A 20,663-nucleotide genomic window follows, 5' to 3' on the forward strand; every position below is an offset into this window, starting at 1 on the left:
AAGAGAGGGAAAGAGGAAGATGGCCGAGAGAAAGAGAGACCGGGAGAGCGAGCGAGAGATAGAGTCCAATGGTCCGTGTCTATTTCGAGACAGCGACGTGCAGACACTAATAAACTCGTGTTGATACTTCTAATGTTCTCACGATAGGGTCTACACGTGCAACAATTCCACGCTTCGTAATAGCGGCGGCACGCGCGGCTTCTGGAATAAAATCGAGCCCGCGTCGACGAACCCCGAGGTCCACGTGTTCGCTTGCACCTTATCGGGCCGATTGATCGCCCAAGGTTGCCGTGTATATCTCGAACGGAGGCGAGAACCCAATTATTTCATCAGGCTCCAAATTATAAAGAGGCGTTCGTGTGCAACGGAAAAAATCATGCTCGTTCGACAATGTTGTAATACATCCAGCAGAATCACGAAGGTCATCTCGGCATATTTTTAGACACCGTTCGTCGCGAGAGGAGAGAAAGAGAGAAGGAGAGTTTTCTCGCTTATATATTTTTCAGCGAGAAACGAGCGCGCCTCGTGGTCCCGAGAAAAAGAAGAAGAAGAAGAAAAATAACTCGGTTGTTTCGACGACGACAATCCGGAGAGTGTAAATCCGAAAATCGGAGCGTGTAAACCGATGGGCTATCGTGTAACGCGCGGAACTCACGCGTTCGTCCAGACGCGCCGCGACGATCGAACGGATCTATGTCACTGATAAATCGACGGCTATAAAAACGAGAGAATAAAACGGAGGAAGTAGGCAGACGGAAAATAGAGAAACAGGAACAGCGTGCGACGCGGACGATACCACCACGCGGCTTGGTGCGAAGATAGCCAAATGAATTTCTAAAATTGCACTGGCGTACCACCTAGCGGACACTATAAATAAGCATCCCCTTTGCGGTGCTCCCCTGCGCCGAAAATACATCGAGTCCACTCTAATTCGTGCGACTAATTTACGCGTGGCCCTTCCTGATCCAGCCGCACGGCATGCCCGCGCGCGGCGACCTTGTGCACGACCCATTCTACTCTGATAACTGATAATCGCCGAGCCCGACGAGTGCCTCGAGGAACTTCTTATAAATAGGCGCGATTAAATTCCGACGTAGCTTCCCTGGAACCTCCGAGCCAATTTAACTTTTCGACGATAGAATTCGCTGGCTTTTGTAATATCATTCTTTCATGCGAACGATTCGAACGTAACAGAAAATATGCGGGCAATACTGTCGTACTGAGATCGATCGATCGAACGGTTCATGTTTTCAGATCGTTAAAATCGCAACAAACATTCCAACGGCTAATTCGTATCGACGTACAAATAATAAAATCGAATAAAAAGATTCTCGGATAGAGGAGTCCGCTTAAGGGAACTAGATATTCTAGAGGGACACTAAACGAAAACAGAGAGTAAACCCCGAGCGAGCGCGTTAAGTAAAAATTCCATGATCTCGCGGTGGGATCGGAACTAACGTCGGAGCGGCGAAGAAGGGTCGCGATAAAAGTAGGAATCGTAGTATAATCGAGAAATGCCAGGCAATTATCACTCGACGAGGTCCCGGTACCTGGTGAAACGATTGGTGGATAGTGAGGAGGTCACGATACCGCAGTGGAACGAACAGCCGAGTGGTTAATGGGTTAACGGCTCCCTCCAATTGGTCGATGACGCTGTGCCCTCGTGACGTCACCGAGTGCAATGCCCCTGTGACGTGGCAACGTGTGCTGCAGGCCAAGCACTGCACAGAAATAGCATGCGCTTTCTCTCTCTCTCTCTCCCCCCTCTCTCTCGCTCTCTCACTCTTTCTCTCTCCCTCTCCCTCCCCAACGCTCCCGTTCTCCTCCAACGTTTCGTATCTGCGTTCCTCTCCCGTTCAACGTAGCACCCTCTCTCTCCTTCCCCGTTCCCTCCTTCTTCATCCTCGTCTCTCCGGGTTCGCTCCCTTTTCGAAGTGTGCTCGCGAACCACGAAACCTTCTCTCGGCCGTCGTTACTTGCCAAAAACGGCCACGTGACCGGCCCAGGAAAATGTCAAGCGTCCACGAACATAGGAAGGCAGCCACGTCGGCTGGCCTGTGCGGTTCACCTGGTTTACTACGGATGACCCTAATTACACGGGAACGCACGGTATCCCTCCGCTCCCGGACCATCGGGACGCGGGCGAGACGTCTGTGGACACCGGCCACATCTACGTTCTAGCGGAGTCAAGGGGAACCAGCAGGAATTCTCTGCCTCAAGGTTCCCCGAACGAAGAGAGGGGTTCAACGAACTTGGAAGGATGATCTAATTCACCCTCCAACGAAGCTTCCTGCCTTCCGGCTGCCTGGGTTCGCCCGCCGGCTTCTCCGATCTCATCAGACCGACGGGCACGTTGGAGAGGGAATCAGCTATTTTCCACGGCGGGCTAGAACTTTCGGTGCTCCCCGGTATTGAAAGTTTGATCCCGGACGAAATATCGTTGCAAGTACGCTAACATGGTCTTATCGGAGTCCTTGATGTCCCTAAGTCAAGGCAGCCCCGGGAACTGTGCTAAGCCCGAAAGGCGACCGTTCAAGGTTCTCCAAACACGGGGTCTACGATCCCGAATAGCTATCGAACGAAGTCTATCGTGAAAAGTGGACGTTTGCCCCAACAATGTCCCTTATCTCCGCGACTCCTCGTTCCGCCACGAGAACCAAGGGAATAGGGTTAGGTACTATCGAACGGACTGCCGTGAATTCGACCTTCCCTGTGTTCCCTACCAAGGAACTGCCCTTTGTTACGAGAACTCGTCGCTACTGCTCTGACCTTTCCATTTCCTCTTGTCTCCGTTTCTCTTTCGTTTCGGGCAAGAGAGGCGGAGCTCTTCAGCGTGCTAGGAAAACGCCAGAAACGTCTTCCTGGCTGATCCCGGGCCTCTATCGCCGTCTTTAGAATCCGTAAAACTGCTCGATCATCGTATTCAAGAATATTCGACAATCGTCGAGCCGGGCCGGTTCCTTTCAGCTCGATACTCGACGCTCCTGACACTCTAATTCAAGCTTCTCCCACCGGAATCGTCTATATCTGGACCAGAATATTCCTCCGAACAAGATCGAAGCATCACACCGGAAGCGGCCGACCTTACGCGATCCCCCGCGCCAGGTGTTAATGTTCCGTACTAGCTCTCGTTCTTCTTAATTAGTCGAACTAATTTTTCACCACGTTCGTATAATCAGAATCGAAGGCTGCAACAAGCAGCTGTTATCCCGCAATCAACACCGAGCAAACAACACTCGAAACAATCGACTCCCACGAAATCAAGATTTCAAACGAAACGCTCGTTTCCAAGGTACTCTTATCCGAATTCTTCCGGCCGCGGAAAAAACTTTCTTTCTTGCGCGAGTCTCATCTGCCCGTGGATATGAGAAACCCAATACCGGGACTTGCCCGGGGGAAAACAATCGACGTACCTACCAGCGAAGCGCAAAGCTGGCAGCGGGGAGCGCGAGTTGCTCGGTCACCGGGAAAAATTCATAAAACTTGCTCCGCGTACGCGGACCACTCCGCGATGAACCCGTTTCCCCGCAGTCTAATAGCGTTCTTAATGAGCGAACTTCGAGTCCGGGGAACGGGAGAACGGGGCAACTGAAATTGACCTACAATCTCATGGGGATCCATTCACGCTGTTCCTCCGGGCACTCCTGTTGGTCGCGACTCGCCTCTTTCTCCCGCGACTTCTCCCGCGGAATCGATCCACGCCGCGCGGCGTCGGAGCTTCCGCTAGGATCAGCTGGCTCCGGGTTAGACATGGCGCGAGCGAGACAGACGGAGACAGCGAGGGAAACACGGCTCTACCGTTCCCGGAGAGGAACTCACGCACACCGTCGCAGCTCAACAGGTAATATCCGCGGCGCGTTCGTTTTAATTTCTCCCCGAGCGCTTCGTATCGGCCTGGTATTTCCGTGCTGTCGTGGCGGCGGTGCCAGCCATCGAGACCACCATTATTCCCTCTTCTATCCGCGGGAACTGGTTCGATCCCCCGCGACCCCGGCTATCGATTGTTGCACCAGCTGCAGCGCGCCGCGTCCGCAGAACCGACCAACACGAGATCGCGAAACGTTCAACCCTTCGCGGACGAGGACCTTTCCAAAATGATTCGAAACCAGAGAAACCCGGATGCGTCGAAGAAAACAATAGAAAAAAGCTACCGACCTTTAGTCACTCGAATAATCAAACTATCCGCGAACTTCGTATTCCAAACACGAAACTCCGATGTCGCCAACACGGCTGACGTCCCCAAAGGGTTAACTCGAACGCGACGGTAACGGCCGACGCAAAACGCGGCCGGGAGACGCTAAACTCGGCGCTCGCCGTCTTCGCGATGACTGCAACAAGCCCGCACACCTTAGGCCGTGAATCTCTCGCTTAGGCGGTCTCCCGGTTCCCCAGCCGGGGCTGTCGAAATTCGGAGGACAGGCGCCGTATTATTCCGCGGGACGAGCGCCACGTTTCGCACGCCTCGGAGAGGATCGGCCGCGCGCTGACGGTGCAGTGGTCCAAGGGTCGTTGTACCGGTGATGTCACGTCGGGGGTGGGGCGGCCGGGAGGTAGATCGACTGGGACGATCTCGTGACTGAGGGTCGAGGGGCAGCCGGCGAATGTAAGTCGAGTTTCTTTTAGGGTGGTTTTTGCCAGGGGAAAAAACTCGAGGAAGACGCGAGCTGAGACAGCGAGAGGGAGGAAGAGGGAGATGGAACGTCGAGGATGACGTCACGTGACGCGCCGCGGTGGAGGGAGGTCGAGCGCCTCTCCGTGATGTCATTGACTACGCTACCGCTATCCCGATGTGCGTACCTGGGGTGGGGGACACGCGAAAACAGGGTACGCGAAGGGGCAGCGGGACGGCGGGAGGTTTTCAGAAACGAGGGGAGGGGGCGGGAGAGACGACGGGCCACGACGACGACTATTCTTGGCCGCTTCAAACACCGTGCTCGCGCGAACGCGGACCGCGCACCGTGTTGCGTAACAGCGTGAGAGAGCACTCTCGAGGAGGTCTTCGCGAAATGGCCACAGCTGCCGATGGTGCCGATGGAGAGCGATATCGATACGCCGAAGACGGGACCGTCGATTCCGGGGAACTGCCGGGCAGCGTCGTCCGCGGGCTATTTACACGGGAATTTTTAGACCTCGCGTCACCTCGGGATTAACGTAATTTTATTCGACGCGTTGCCCGGCTCTTTTCCCGTTGTTTTTTCTGGGGTGAAGTATTATTACCAGTCGTTGCGGTTGGCTTTATATTTGCTTTCGTTATCGGACACCGCGGAGACGGCAGCTCGGGATTAGGGTATAAATTAAAGAGTCTCGTTTTGTATTGGGCGATCCTTCTTGTTTCGATGGGAATGGAACAGTTTTATGTGATTGGAAACAAACGTAGAGAAGAGCGAGTAAGTGGAAGACGAGGAAATCGAGTCGAAAAGAAGTATGATGATTATACTCACGACGGGGGCGCGGTAAAACGATTATCGCTAAAGAGAGCCATTAACGTTACACCAGATAAGCCCGGGAACTTATTAGCAGTCCCTTAATCCAGCCCCGACGTAATTACCAGACGCAGTCAGTCATAGTTCCGAACTCGCCGCGCCATCGATTAATTTTCCATACTCTCGGAATCCTTCGGGGTCGTAACGGCTCAAGGTCGGCCCTAAACTTTACACCCCCGCCAGTATTGCGTAGAAACGCGACGCGACCGACCGCGCAGTAAAAGCTTGACATTTCGACCCCCCCCCCCACTCCCCCCTGTCGATGGACGTTAATTTCCTCGGCCGTCAATGGGACGACGAAGACAGCCGCGAAAACGTCTACTCGTCCCAGAATTTCCTAATGCACCGCGACCCTTGACATTTCGATCGTGATCGCCCCCCAGGGGGTGGACGTTACCGCGAGAAACAGAACGGGACGACAGCTGAAAAATAGGGGCGAAGGGGAATGGTAAAAAGCCGGGGCGAGGGAGACGTCGAATCGACATTTGCCGGCGACCGAGCGACGGAAACGAAAAAATTAGCTGTGTCCCGCTGCGCGGCGCGTGCTAGCGGACCGTAGCGGTCAACGGTTTCGCCGCAACCCCCCGGTGAGGGTTGCGAAGCCGATCCCGCTCGCCGCGAGCGTTCCGTCCCCCGGCGATCAATTCCTCGGGCGTCCGTCCTCCCTCACCCCGAGGAAAATGAGCGGGAACAATGAGAACCGCGTCCCGTCAAAGCGGGAAAGACTGGTGACGTGTAATACGCCCGGGCAGATTCACTGGGAATACGGTTCCCGACCGTGCCAAACCCTGCCGAGGTGACTGCAGGTGGTCGCCGCTGACTACTTTCCGCTTTTCAGCTTCCGCCACCCTCGCTACCGCTCGCCCTACCTTCTTTCATCCCCTTTGTGCTCGTCACACGTGCTATCAGGTTGCATTTCCCGATAACTGCCTGATGCGTTCCGTATCGGGCCGGATATCGAGCTTATCTTGATGCACAGTCGTTTCATCAATTCCCTTCTCTCTTCGCGATCTACGTGTCTCGGGGACCTTCCTTCGATCGCGTCGGGATTCAATATCACGGTGTTCGCGTTATTTATCATGCGAGATATCGCGAGTCGAGTATTTTCTTGTTTTTTTTTCTTTCTTAACGGATTTGCGGAGTAGTTGTAGTTTGTTGTATTGTTTCGGGGATGTTCGCTTGTGTTGATTTTGGAAGTCTGGGTTTCGGGGACGGAGAATTGAGGTATGTATTCGTGTAATTGCATTGATTAGAAACGATATAAATTTTTATTTAATGTTATGTTTAGTATCACTCAGACTGACGGTAAATTATGTTAACGTCAATTGTTCTCGACGAGTGATAGAAAAATTATTATTATTCTTTATAATTATTGTATTTTAAAGCTTGAGATTAGTTACTTTAACGAGTAGTGAATGAGAAGGCTGAACTCGTACGACGGAATAGAGATTCGTGATAAGTTGGCGAATCGAAACGATGTCCACCGATTAAATCTGTATCGCCGGCATTCACCTGTGTACAAGAGCGCGAGTCTAAAGCCAGGGGGAACCGGACCAGGGAACTCAGGTGGGCCAAGAGGCCTCGAGCTATGACTATGATAAATTATACAGTAGTGACTATTGATCTCGCCGCGCCTAAGGTCAGACACTACGGCAAAATCGAGTCCGAGCCAACCATCGGTCCGCGAATAAATTCAATTTTCCCGCTCTGAATAACGTAACGGTTCTTACAGACCCCGGGAAGAAGTCACTCCGTTGTCTGGAAAATCACGATCTCCACTGGAATATGTAAATTCAGGGTTATTGCGTGCCGATAAAGTTGTCCCCGCGAAACGGCTCTAATTCTCCGCTCGACGGGAATTGAAGACGTCGTTCGAGCGACACGTCTAGCCTGAAATTGATCGGTACCGGAAATTTATTATTTAGCTCGGCGTCGTTTCGAAAACCTACGCTGTGTTCCGTGTTCTCCGCGCGTGATAGTATCAACGAAATTGAATTTGAGAGAATAGTTGCAATAGATAATGTATGAAGACCCTAATACTTCAACCCCTTGTATCACGACTTACTTCTCCGCTACAATCGATACAATTACTTTGTCATTAATGAATTATTTAAAAAATATTTTCTGGAATAAATTTTATATTAAATAGTATCAATAAATGAGGGAATTAGTTGAAATATATTTTTTAGAATAAATTTTATATTAACCCTTAGCACTCCAGGTTGTTTTGTAATCTACCAGCAACTGCAACTAATTTTTATAGTATTCCCAGCGAAAATGACAAAAACTATAACATTTTTTCGATCTTTTATTTTCTTTCCCAGTACAAAATTTGGATGTGTGGAAAATCTAATAATTTTAGGGTAGTTTCTTTAAGATTCATTAAAATATTTAATATTATAACTGGTGCAATATTGGAGCCTACAGAGTTCAAAGGGTTAAATATTTTCATATTAAGGGAAAAAAAATTATAAATCTTGGAATCTCTGTTCCAAAGTGTAATAATTGATAACCGAAGAATAATATTTCATTTGAATTCAAAAGGATCGAGCGAACGTCCATGCTAGTTCAATTCTGATCGAAATCTGCACCACGTGCCTGACACGTTATGCAAGGCAAGGGATTAAAAAGTGGAATAAAAACACTTGCGAAAGAAATATAGTATTCCCTTACTTCTATTAGTAGAACAAACGCAACTCGCTCGAGAATTCTGCGACACGCTGCACAAGCTACAGACAATTCTATAGTTAGAAACTTATGTTCCGGGGAATGATAACTTCCACATGATACTCGATTCCATAAAACTGAGTGTCGACGGTGACTTTTCGACCGACTTCGGGGAACTTCGACAGTAATTATTAACGCGACAAACTTTCCCGAAGAAACGGATTCTCGTCCGAGGTATACCACCCGTGTACAGACCGAGTCGCAGACGTAGTCAGCCGCGGAAACGCTTAATAACGGTGACAGTAAGTTTCCAAAATTGACGCGTGGTGCTCGACAGGAAATTTTACAGCTGCTCCGTTTCGCGAGCGCGCGAAACCCGTAGTTTCTGGAATACCGTGGCAACGTTTGGACAGATTCGTCGATATTTCGTTTCGATCGATGTACAGGGTGACTCTGCCGATACAAACCGAATTATCGTGTGTCTATGCGAGGAAATAAGTCGAGAAAAATGAAAAACAGTTTCCTAGTCAGTTTCGCGTTTTACGAAGTTCACGATTCAATTCCCCAAGGGTCGGGGAATTTATATGTGTTTCGTTTTCAAGGATGTTTACAGGCTTCTATCAGCTGACCGGATAATCGGGCGGAATAAATATTTCACAATGCCCGGGAACGAAGAATCGAGAAAATGGCTTTTCGGGGAAAACGCTTGGCAAAGATACAAATCGCATTGTCTATTCTCGAGGATCCAAGAAACAATGTCCCTAGAAAGCTGAAAGGTCTTGCCAAGACGGGCTCGGTCGACACACCGGACTGGAATTCAGGATGTCCGGTTCCTCGGTTCCCGCGACACTTCTGCCCGCGGATATCTTGCCAGTTCTCGCCGTGAAATTTTGGCTTCCGTCCGCCAAAAATCGGTACCGTTTCTCGCGAGATTTGTCGCCCACTTTGATCGATAATAATACATTTTCGTGGAAAGGACAGATGAAACGAACCTCCGACTTCCAACGAATGATTAATAAACTGCGAATATTATGGATCCGTGTTAATCCTCGCATGAAGGATGCATGCAACGCTGCATTTATTTATTTCTTTATTTATCGATTCGCGTTTCATGGACACGTGTGACCATAATGTACGTCGTTAACGGTACGCGTACAATTTAAAGTAGAATTCCTCCTGAAAAGCTGCATAGAATGCAAATGCTATTATAGGTCAAAGTGGACATCAGTCATGCGAGGGTCAGAGATGTAAAAAGAGAGTAGAATTCCGCGCATTCCCTCGGCTCTGATTTGTTTCGCAAGATCCGCGGTGGAAGTGGATGGTTTTAAACGTGTTCTTGGAATTCTCGATTTAATAATTCGAGGCCAGCAAGGTGCAGGTGACTTACCGTCTTTCCTGTAGTAGAGGATCTCGAAATGCTTTTCGACGCCGGCGGCGAGGGCGTCGCGGAGGGCTGCGACCGCATGAGGCGACGTCATTGGCCCATGAAGGAACTCGCAGATCGCCGGTCTCTGCATCACTTCCGCCCTCGAGAAGCCCGTCAGCCGACAGAAACCGTCCGAGCAGTATATTATGTGACATAGTCCCTGTTGAGCGTTGGCCACTAAAAAACTTCGATCTGCGAACAGATACGGAAAGCACGTTTAATCTATCGTTACCGCGAAACCACCCCCTTGTTACAAAAATCGCGAGGAACGCGAGTATAACGGTCGCCGGCCGAGAAATTTGTGCCTCCTGCATAGTGAAACGCGGCGTACAGGGCTTCCAAATAAATTTAACAATCTCTGGTGGGCTGGCTGGAATGTACAGAGGGACAGGGAACGTCAGAAGCCAGAGCTACTGTGAATTTTCATCGGCTCATTAGCGCGCGTGGTTGGCATGCCTTCCGAGGCACGTCCGAAATTAACTTTTCTTGTTAGACAGTCTCGCAGAAATGGACAAGTCAACGGGAACGAACGATTCTGGACCCGGAACTATTTATAGATCGCTGATTCTTCGAAATTAACTCATTCGCTACGAGCACTACCTTCAACCTCCGCGGTTAGAATATTTTATTTAGTGAAATGTATCGTCTTTACGAAATACGAATAATAGTCAAGAAAAAAGTCTCCGCGACTTTCTATGCATTATACCATGCGTTGCAATATTAGATGAGAACGTAACAATATTAAATGTAATTCAATCTTGTTTGCGCAAAATATGAAACGTTGATCGTCGCAAATATGTGACGCTGGTAGCAAACGTTAAGAGGCGAGTCGCGAGATCACGTATATCGGAAAGTATGTAGTATGAGGCCTCTCGCGGAAGGAACGAGTGAACCGAAAGGTCAACCATCTGGCGAAGTGAAATAATTATCGAATATCACGATATCGGTGAAACTAACAGAAACTCGATGGAAAATCGTGGGAAGAATAAAAGGCTGGAAAGGAATGAAAAGGGTTGACGACGAAACCGTCGCGACGGTCGATGGTAAGTCTAGAATAGCGAAATCTCGAAATTTCTCGTTCCCATTGCGACCTTCAATCCTAAATCCGGCGTCAGCCTTAGACTGCACACCATAAAATATTTCGGTAGCCGGTCGTTTAGCCTGTCTGCCGCGTGCGTACGCAGCAAGCCTCGTTTAATTCGTCTGGTCCCGCTACGACGGAGGACAGATTTGGACATTTTTTACGGCGGCGGGCTCAAAGGAGCCGGTGTCTTGCTCGTTCGCGGACTCGCGAGGCGGGAACAAGCTCGCGCCTGCTTTGCGGTGAAAAAGGAACGAACACACGAACACCTTGACTGGTTACAGGCTGAACTATTTCAGGCGGACCGATTGTTCCGCGGAACAATGGCGATCCCGTAACGGAAGCTCGTATTATTAAAGCGTAATGAAAAGGTCGACCAATTTATGGAAACGGATCAAAGAACACGCCACCTGTCGGATCACCGGAGGGACGGTATATCGTTAATGAAAACAAATTTCAGCGCATCCGGTGCGGGCGAGCTTCCCGCTGACAACTCTAATTGCGACGCGTGTCCCTTAACGATTCGCTGGCCCGAACGTATTTGCAGGCTGCGTTTCGTGAAACAACTGCAATATGGCGGGGGAAGGGGGTGGCTCGGCGAGCGCGGCATCGCATGCGGGGCGAATTTTACGAGGATCGTTAAAGAAGTAAATTCACCGGGTGTTTTCAACCCTCGAATGTTCAACGAACCGGCGACTTCCCGCGGAAGGAACGACATTTCTGCAAATGGAAACAGGCCCAACGTTTTCCTTTCTTCCCGCGGATTAAAAATAGCCGTTCGACAAATCGGGAAAGAACCTTGGCTGGGTCTCGTTTAAACACGGCGCGGATAGAAAAGCGAGATTTTACTATTCACACGGGACACTACGCGTATTGTTCGCCGTCGTTCTAATTCGAATCTCTTCGAACTTACCGAAGTGCGCGATGCACGATCGCGAAACTGTATAACCGGCCGCGTGACGCATCGTTTCCTCGAGTTTCCATCGCAGAAGGGAAATCCTTGAAAACACGACCGCTGAAAACGTGGGTAGAAATTGTCCCCGATATTACCGGAAATTGAATTTTATCGCTGCCAAGAAAACTGACTTTGTGCGGTCGCTCGCGACTCGACGTGTGCAACCTATTGCAACATTGCGTCTCAGGGAATCTCGGATTTTCCCAGTCACCGATACAATAAATAATACTTCTAATAAATCGCGATGAGCACCGTTAACTCTCTGCGATTTAAAGGGTTCTCGATTTTTCTTTCGAGGAACTTACTTCAATTCTACTTGATTCACCTATAGTCTCATTTTGCTCGTTTATTTGAGAACATTATGGAACTATAATCTTATTTATATACCAGACAATATTCGCGCGGATTCATAAATCAAAATTTAAACTCAGAGAACATTTTTGTAAAATAATCTTATCTCATTTAATAACAACATAAACGTAACTTGCTGCTAATACCAATTTCATTCGTTAAGCTAGTGAAATACTGATTGAAACCGGACTTCGACTTATTACTAACACGAGAACATCTTTTCCCGGTACCTAATATATAATGATTACGATATTACACAGAAATGGAATAAAAATTGGTAAAGCATGTAGCTATCGCGAAGAAATTGAATGGTTAGTCTAACGAAACGTCTGAGCAAGTGATACGTTGCGAGGCCTAACGAGTCGAACAGATGACGGAAACGTTTCTCGAACGACGGATGAGCGGCGCGCGAATTTTCAAGCGCGTCGCAAGAGTACCGACGTCGTACCAGAATTCAGGAGAAATGTCGGTACCGGAGCACGTCGAATTGCGCCGCGTTCCTCGCCTGCCATCGATTCACCATCTCGTCGTCTGTCCCGGTTGAATGCCGAAACATTCTGCGAAGGACAATCGCGTCTAATGAAGGGAAATGGAAAATGCGTAGGAACGCGCGGACCGTCACCAATTGTTGATTAACATAACGGGGACGTGCCGGATGAAATCATCGCCGATATTACGTGACCGTTTACACAAGGGCTGGGAAACGTGGTCGATAGTGCACGGCGGCAACAAATGCACGAGAAGGGAAGGTAATCGCGTCAGCTGGGACAAACTGATCCGGAGGAAATGAAATATTGCTTCGGAAATGGTGAATATCTAGATGAAAGCGACGGAAAACCTCTGATTCGAATTAATCCTTTACATTCCTTTTCCGAGCGACTTGACATACATTTTATTCACAAGTGTTGGAACAAATTGCTCCGAGGTATCATAATATCAAAATTATAATAATATATATTGGAATAACTAGCGAAGAAAATCGTTTACTTTAATTCTTATTAAGTAATAGTCCTCTAAAATATATTTCAAGGAAACGTTCCAAATAATGCAAAGATGAAAAACACTTTGTCCTAAAGGTTAATGAGCTCGCGAGGATACCGGACTGAATAATTCTACAATGGACCCTCGAACGTCTCCGGCCACGCTTTCAGTTCTAATTTTATTTATCGCGCAAGATGGCCAGGGACTGCAGAGTTTCCTTCTGATTTCTTCAAGGAACAATGAAATATTTTGAACCGTGAAAGTATTAAAAACGCCGTTCTCCGGCAGCTAAAGGAATAATTTAATCTCCTCCCGGGGGAAGTCATAAATTCCTGGCCCTCATTTTCATTTTCTCCCGCCGGAACCAGGTCTCCCCCGGTTCCTTTATTTTCCAGGTATTACATCGTTTCTGGCGGTCGTTACGGCGAGAGCACTTCGTGGATTTCGAGCATCATGGAAATATAATTTTAAAAAGAATGATAACGTCGCGTACGTTTCCTACGGTCCGTTCGTCGGGTCCGTTTCCCGCCAGCGATGAGTGTAATCCGATAATGTTCATCGAGAAAGTTTCGCCGGTATTCTGTTTTTCCTGTCCGATATCCGCTTTTCCCCACTCGATCTTCGTTACAAGAGAGTCGTAATTTGTTTCCACGCACGCGGTAGTTTATTATATCGGCGAACTTTACGTGGCGGATATATCGAGCATTCTGCCGGCGAAAAAATGGGCGCATAGTTCGGTCGTTAAAACACCGGAACAATGTTCATTCTCTAATTCCCACTGATCGATGGTAATTGCCGGTTAACTGGAAACGGTACTGTGCACGACAGTGTTGCGTACCACTAGTTTAACCATGATTAATACTCCTTTCCGCCATCGGACCACACCGTAGACGGTGCAGCGACAACGCTTCGTTTCCCATCGGCACGCGGAGATTAATTGCCAGTCATTTTTGGCGCTCGCGACTCGCCGAATCAACGCAAAAATCAATCACTCAAGAGAGCTCGAACGATGAAGCTTTTACAATTTAAGCCTCGGTCGTTGACAAGGAGTGTCCGAGACAGATTTCAGACAAATAGTACTTCAACCTCTTGTCCTACATTTTATTTCTTAACTAGAATCGATGAAACTTGTTTACCGTTAGTTATTTATTAGGAAGAGAATATATTTTCTTGTTTATTCTATGTCTACGTTTATTCCAAAGGTTAAAGATCGATAACAGAAAAATAATATTCACTTTATATTGAAAAACAATAAATAACACTTCGATTTGTCAAAATCGATACAAAATTGTCATCGCGAGTGACACGATATTGTAAGTCAAGGGATTAAGTGAATTTATTATTGGACCATGACTACTTCAAATGAAGTATAACGAAAAGTTTAACAAAATTTCACAATACGTGGGACATATTTTTAAAAAATTCAAACATCTTGTCACCTAAAGGAAAAGATATAGGTAAATGAGAGTTTATGGCGTCGGACGAGGGTTAATAACATTCCCTTCCCGTAAAACGTTTTGCAAATTAATAAGCTTGCGGGTTTAAGGTCGCCGAACTTTCTCTCAGTTTACAGAAGAGCCTCGATAGGCACAAAAGGCCATTTTTCCAGCAATTTCCCTCGAAATCTCGTTTCCTTAATCTTATTCCGGCTTCGCGCGACCCACGCCCTCTTAAATGAATTCCTCGCGGGCCGAACGAAATTTTCGTCGAATCACGAACGCGTAATTCGCGAAAGGGGCCGATACCGTAATTATTCACCGCGCGTCGCGGAAGACAAATACAGGAACAAGCAGCCGGGGCGGCGGGGAGCTCGGAGTCGAACAGGGATTTCTTTTCACGAATCTTAGGCTGAGTTTATCGGCCGGACTAGAAATAGATTTTGCCGAGTTCGCATCGGAGACAGCCTCGACAACCTCGCAGGGCTGGGCCCTTTGCCAAGGATGTCACTTAGCCGCGAGAACTACTTTGCTATCCGTGCCGTTCCAGAATACTGACCGCCTAAACTCTTATCTTTCCGAGTCGCTAAACTGGCCGCGACCCCTAATCCGTCCGTAAAACGACGTTCCCTCATTCCCGCGAAGCTCCACGAAAATGTTCGATTACAAAAAACGAGCGACTGTACCTCAAATTGGAAAAGGAAATAAGAGATATCAATGAAATCCCGGAAAATCGCCATTTTTCTGTGACCTACGTGGTTCGGAATTTTGGTTATACACAGATTAAGTCATTCGGACCTTTGAATTATATTTCGGGATATACAAGGTATTGAAAAAGGTAAAGGAATTAAACTTGTATTACGTATTACCGTGGTCGAATAGATAAAAAAGTTTGTATGAAGTCATGTCCGAAAATGCTTCTTTGGAAAGATATTTATGATTCATTGTGATAGTTCCAAGAATTGTTCGAAAATTCCTCTTTCTGCGAGAATGTCTCTTGTGCGACTAATTGTTTCCTAGACGATAGAACGACTGATAGTCTCACGGCCGTAGGTCAGGGTAAACAATAAACTGTCACTGACAATAATAATACATATATGATTTTGTGTAACAAATTGTAACACCAATTTTGTCTGTAAAACTATGAACGCTGATATCCTTCTAATAAAGCATTTTCAGACATAAGTTTATATGAACTCTCTTCATCTATTCGAAAGCTTTTTGGACACTCTGTATACGATCGTATTTTATACGTATTTCACATTTTTTCTCGAGCTTTCATTGATCCTTCATGTGTCCCTTAACACGTTGACTGCCACGAGAATTTCGAGCATTTCTTATAGCAAGATTTATTCCTTTATAATACAGGAAAATAGTATCAGAAATAAATATTAACGTTTTGTTATTACAGTGCTCCTATTACACTATTATCTAGCTTCTTGTGTCACTGAGTATTTTGATTCAACAGCAATTTTCTTATTGTAATGGTTTTCAAGCAATTTGGAAGCATCGGTCACCGGTGACCACCGTGAAAATCAACGCGTTAAAAATCCAATTAAGTCGGTTGTTAATCGAGATTCCACCGTACTTTCTAGTGGCTAGGGGAACGGTCGTCGACCATTTTCTCAGGAGATGATAAAACCGATCTTTATAGATTTTCCGCGAAGTCCGCGGCGAAAGGGAAACGGTGTCCCGTACGATTTCCACCGCGGCGTTCCTGAATTTATTTGGACACCGAGACACGTTATAAATACGCGGGGATCGCGGAGTATAGCGAATTTTCGTTTTCCCCGGGACCGACAATGCCGGGCAGGATTTAGGTGATCGCGAGCGCCGCCGCCGCGACGCGTGTTAAATTATCCAATCTGGCACTTTTAAATCAATATTTCATATTTACGGCTGACAGAGCGACGTGCCTCTTATCTTTCGGGGACAGTAATACATCGGACGCCTTTAATGTCTTTCGCGTTATAAACGGCTCGGATTTATCGGGCAGACCGGAACGAAGCTTTTTGCCGCGCTCGTCTCGCGTCGATTACGCTCGCTGTGTTTCAGTCGCTAATAGATAGTAACGCTCGCGGCGTTTATCGTCTGTGAGCAGTATTTCGGGGAAATTTTTTGTCGATTTTGTCGATTTAATAACAAAGAACGATGAAAAAGGGTCCATATTTGGTTATCTCGATCCTGATACGATTCTCCGTTTATCTGCATATTTGAAATGTTCAATTGATACGAATAAATACATTAATAACTACTGCATCGCTGTTCGCTCGAATTTGAAAGTATCCTTGGGAAAACGGGGAGTGATGAATTAAGAAAAGGTAAATATGTTCGGTTTAATGTTGAAACTACCAGGCTGATCAAAGTAATTCCTGATTTCGTCTTTTCGCAGTTATTCGAAAGATGGCAGATGTTTCTATGAAAAATTATTAAAGAAATTGATTTAACAATGCACAAACTCAATTCTAAATCATTTAAAGTCTCAATAGATGCAGCCGTGTAGTTTCTATAGAGGACCTTGAAAAAGTCATTTCAACTGCTCGGTAGTTTTAGTATTAGGAAAGTGAAAATGTGATTCGGTCAGAGGAGACTAGAAGAAGGTTAAAGGGTAATCTGCGTCTGTCCGAGACTAAATCTACCGCGCAACGAATTACGAAACGTCGGCACGTAGAATTCAATTGCAAATCGGTCGGTTATGGTTTACGTAAGGTGGATCATTGGCATCGATACTCGTCACGGCGAATCTCGATTTATCTCTCGGACCGTCCTTGAACGATAAACGAAGTGGACGACTCGTCTTACCCCGAAAACCCGAAAATACGATGGAGTCACGCTAGTCTACCGGCAGTGTTGTGACAAGCTGGAGCGACCTTGTCGTCGCGTTAAAGTTAAATCCGCTCACGCGGTTCGATTTAAACATCCTATATATAAACGTAGAACCGGCCTGTGATCCGGCTGTGACCCAGGTCGAAGAGGTTCCCGTCGCGATGCAGGGAGAGACAGAAAAGAAAAGGGCCGAGGAGAAAGAAAAAAAGCGGGAAGAGGCAGAAACACGCCACCGAACTGCCGACAGCCTGTGTAAGGGAACACACGACGAGGGAAGATGAAGAGTGTCAACTGAAGAAGGCCGACGCATTTAATTGCAGTCGAAACTGCATTATGCTTGAAAAATAATCTAACAGATTCATATTACTCGTATTGAAGCAATGAGCAACATTCATATAGATTACTCTCTTGCAACTGAAAATAGAACAGGTAAGCCATAGTCAGACGTAGTCTCTTAAAAGAACCAAATGCAATCAAAAGCTCGACGAACCATTCTGATTAATTAAATTTCGACTGAAACTTCGTTACGAAGAGAAAAGGTACAGCTTAAAACTGAACGGACGGGACGTGGAGGTTTACATATTTCCACGCTAACTTAATGTTTTGCAGAATACCGTACTAGTAACGAGTACTAGACATGAAAATAGGCAGTTTCTCAAAATGGATGGATTATACAAAGTTCAATATTGAATATCAAATTTTATAGTTGTACTGCATCAAATCAAGTGGTGACAGAGTCACCTCTCAAGTGCAAAGGGTTAATAATGATATTAATCCAATAAAACAGCAATAATTTAAAACTCGCCTACAGATTTATAGAATTCCTTCGAAAATCCCAGGAGAAACATAGACAAAACCTCACCCACACAGCCGTTGAACGAATACAACTGATAGAACCAATAAATAAAATACTAAGAAATAACTAATCCCATTCGTTGTTTCATAAACAGTTTTCTCCACCCACGAACATTGGAGATGTTAGAAATGTTTTCGGTGTTTCCCAAGCTACATCTGACGATATAACGTATAAATCAGATTTTGTTTAAGGTGTGGTGGCCATTATCGAGGTGTGCGCCACTTAGAGGAAAATGGAGCGGGCTCATTGAGTTACGGAGCTGCTGGAATCGTGACCGTGGTCGTGAACGATCCCGGTAACTTTCCTTCCACGTTCGTTTCCGTCGCTGTCGCGCGGTCGACGCGACGTTAGTCATCTCCGTGTGCGGTTCCATCGAAACCGTGCGGCGTGTCCACGGGGACGGGGACTCCGTCGAAGTATGCGGCGAGACCGCCGTGCCAAGAACGCACTCGCCGTTGTCGCCGAGGAAAATAGAGGTTCTACGAAAGAACGACAATTTTAAGATCCACCGGCTCGTAACTCAACGCATCGGGAATATTTCGGTGGTCTGCGTCATGCCGCGTTAAGCCCACCGTTGGTCCAAGGCGATCGTCATCGATCCTATCGGCGGGCCGGAGGATTAAGCGGCAGATTACCCGGCCGCAAGAGTTTAATAAATGATCGACAATGGGACGAGCTGGGCCCGCGTATCGGAATCCATTCGAGCGGCCGTAGGATTACGGCAACGTAAATACGAAGAAGATTAAATCCGATCCCTATAATGTTAAAACATACAAGAATACAGTCGTGCCTCTGGAGATTCCGCGAGTTACGTTCCACGCCGACGCAGTGATATAAATCTCAACAGGATTTCTTTGTTTTCCGGTCTGCGTGAAAATAACATCGTTCGCCCTGTACTCGGCGGTAGTAAATGTGTTAAGATATCGCGACTGCAAAGTTCAAGGTGCTTAATTAAAGAAAGTAGTTCGGTCGTTGGTTAATTGAGAAGTAAGTCTTTCGAAAAATGTGTGTCTTATGCGAGGGATAGTTATATGGAATAGCTTTTCGAGAAATGAAGTCAGCAGACCTTGAATAGCGACAAGCGCAATATCCGCGAAGCGAGATGCGACCGTGTCTAGGAACGCTTAGGATTCTCAGGTTCCGTAATAATAGAATATAATTGAAGAAAGTCTTCTGAGAAAGAGACGGCGCCTCGCGTCTCGCCGGTTTATTTTCGCCGATAGGATCGTGAATGGCATCGAACGGTCCCGCGAGTATTCTTCGATAGCGAGTGAAATCTCGGCCGAAGAAAAACAAGCAACACGCGGGCCGATTCTCGCGGGGCGGGTGATCGGCAATAAAGTCTCCGATTCATCTGGTTTCATGACCCCGTTGCGCGAGGCGATGTCTTGAACGATTGTTACCATGTGGCGTCGCAAACGCGCCGCGAAAAGTGCACCGCCGCGCGAACACCGGCCAGAAGGATCTTCAAAGAGCTGTAAATCGACTGGGGAACGTCGGCCGAATGAAAAATAATAAACCGCGCAGCTGGTGGCTCAAAGAGAGGATCTCCCCGATATGCCGAGCCGCGACAATTAGCGCCGTTGAATTCTGAAAACCGACGAAATCGCGAGGAAAGAGAGAAAAGAAACATTCGGAGTGCCGGTCGAAAGAGCGATCCGAGAATAAAACTATTGTGCACGTCCAAGTTTCGCGGGAATACGAGGCGGCGCGATGGCGCGCCGCGTGAAAATCGCTCCAGCGTGGCATCGCCGCGTATTTATAACACTAATTTTAATGGTGCCTAGGCCAGTACTCAATTTCGAAAGATATTTCAGCGACACATGTGGTCCGCGTTAAATCACTAACGCGACTCGCGTCATGGACTCGGATTTTGCGCCCGAACCGACCCGACGTTATTAACACTTCCGCCGGAACTTTTCCGTTGCGAAATCGCGCCCGTCGATTCCATTTGAAAACGACACGACGTCGCCCCCGCTTATTACTGAAACCGTCGCGCACGATATTCCCCGTTGCCGTCGTGAAATTAATTCGTTCGACGCCGGAGGAACGCGTCGACCCGTTGGACGCTGAGATGTTCAAAGTGGCCGCGGACGAGCGGAACATTCCGGAATTAATGATCTCTCCCACGGACTCTCTCGCGGGGTATCGAGGAAAACAAACAACCGATCCATCTGGCCGCTGCAGAGAGCCACTGGATAAAAGAACGGAAAATCGGCGGGAGCCAGCCACCGCGGCAGCGATCGATCCACGATAAATCGAATGGACCGTCTGCTCCCGATTTAGCCGGACGTGTTCTATTTCGACGTGTGCCACCGTGCGAATTCTAATAATCCCCGGTTTTTCCACGCATTCGAATTCCCCGAATGTTTCTCGTTCTACGCGTTGTTATCTGTTTTCCTTGTTGCCTGTCCTATTATCTTTTCATCTACGTAAACACACCTGGTATTTGTTTGTCGCTATTGACTTACGCCAATCATCGACTTCGAGATTTCGTGTATCTCGCTGTTTACGCTTGTTGCGTCGCATAACAATGGCCGCCTACATGAAATCTCACCGTTGGGAGACTCGTTGGAACCAGATCAATCGCGCTCCTAACTA

General features: G+C 47.4%; 1 protein-coding gene across 15 annotated transcripts in view; it reads right to left on the bottom strand.

Annotated features, from left to right (window-relative positions):
* sei (potassium voltage-gated channel seizure) overlaps positions 1–20,663 on the bottom strand; it is a 142,403-nt gene that overhangs the window by 106,266 nt on the left and 15,474 nt on the right. For all 15 annotated transcript variants that reach the window (XM_076373834.1, XM_076373828.1, XM_076373835.1 and 12 more), the window contains one exon: positions 9,538–9,768. In XM_076373834.1, the coding sequence (XP_076229949.1) occupies positions 9,538–9,768 (231 nt within the window). The remainder of the gene's footprint in view (positions 1–9,537; positions 9,769–20,663) is intronic.

The sequence above is a fragment of the Nomia melanderi genome, chromosome 14 (genome assembly GCF_051020985.1).
Source record: "Nomia melanderi isolate GNS246 chromosome 14, iyNomMela1, whole genome shotgun sequence".
NCBI lineage: Eukaryota > Metazoa > Arthropoda > Insecta > Hymenoptera > Halictidae > Nomia > Nomia melanderi.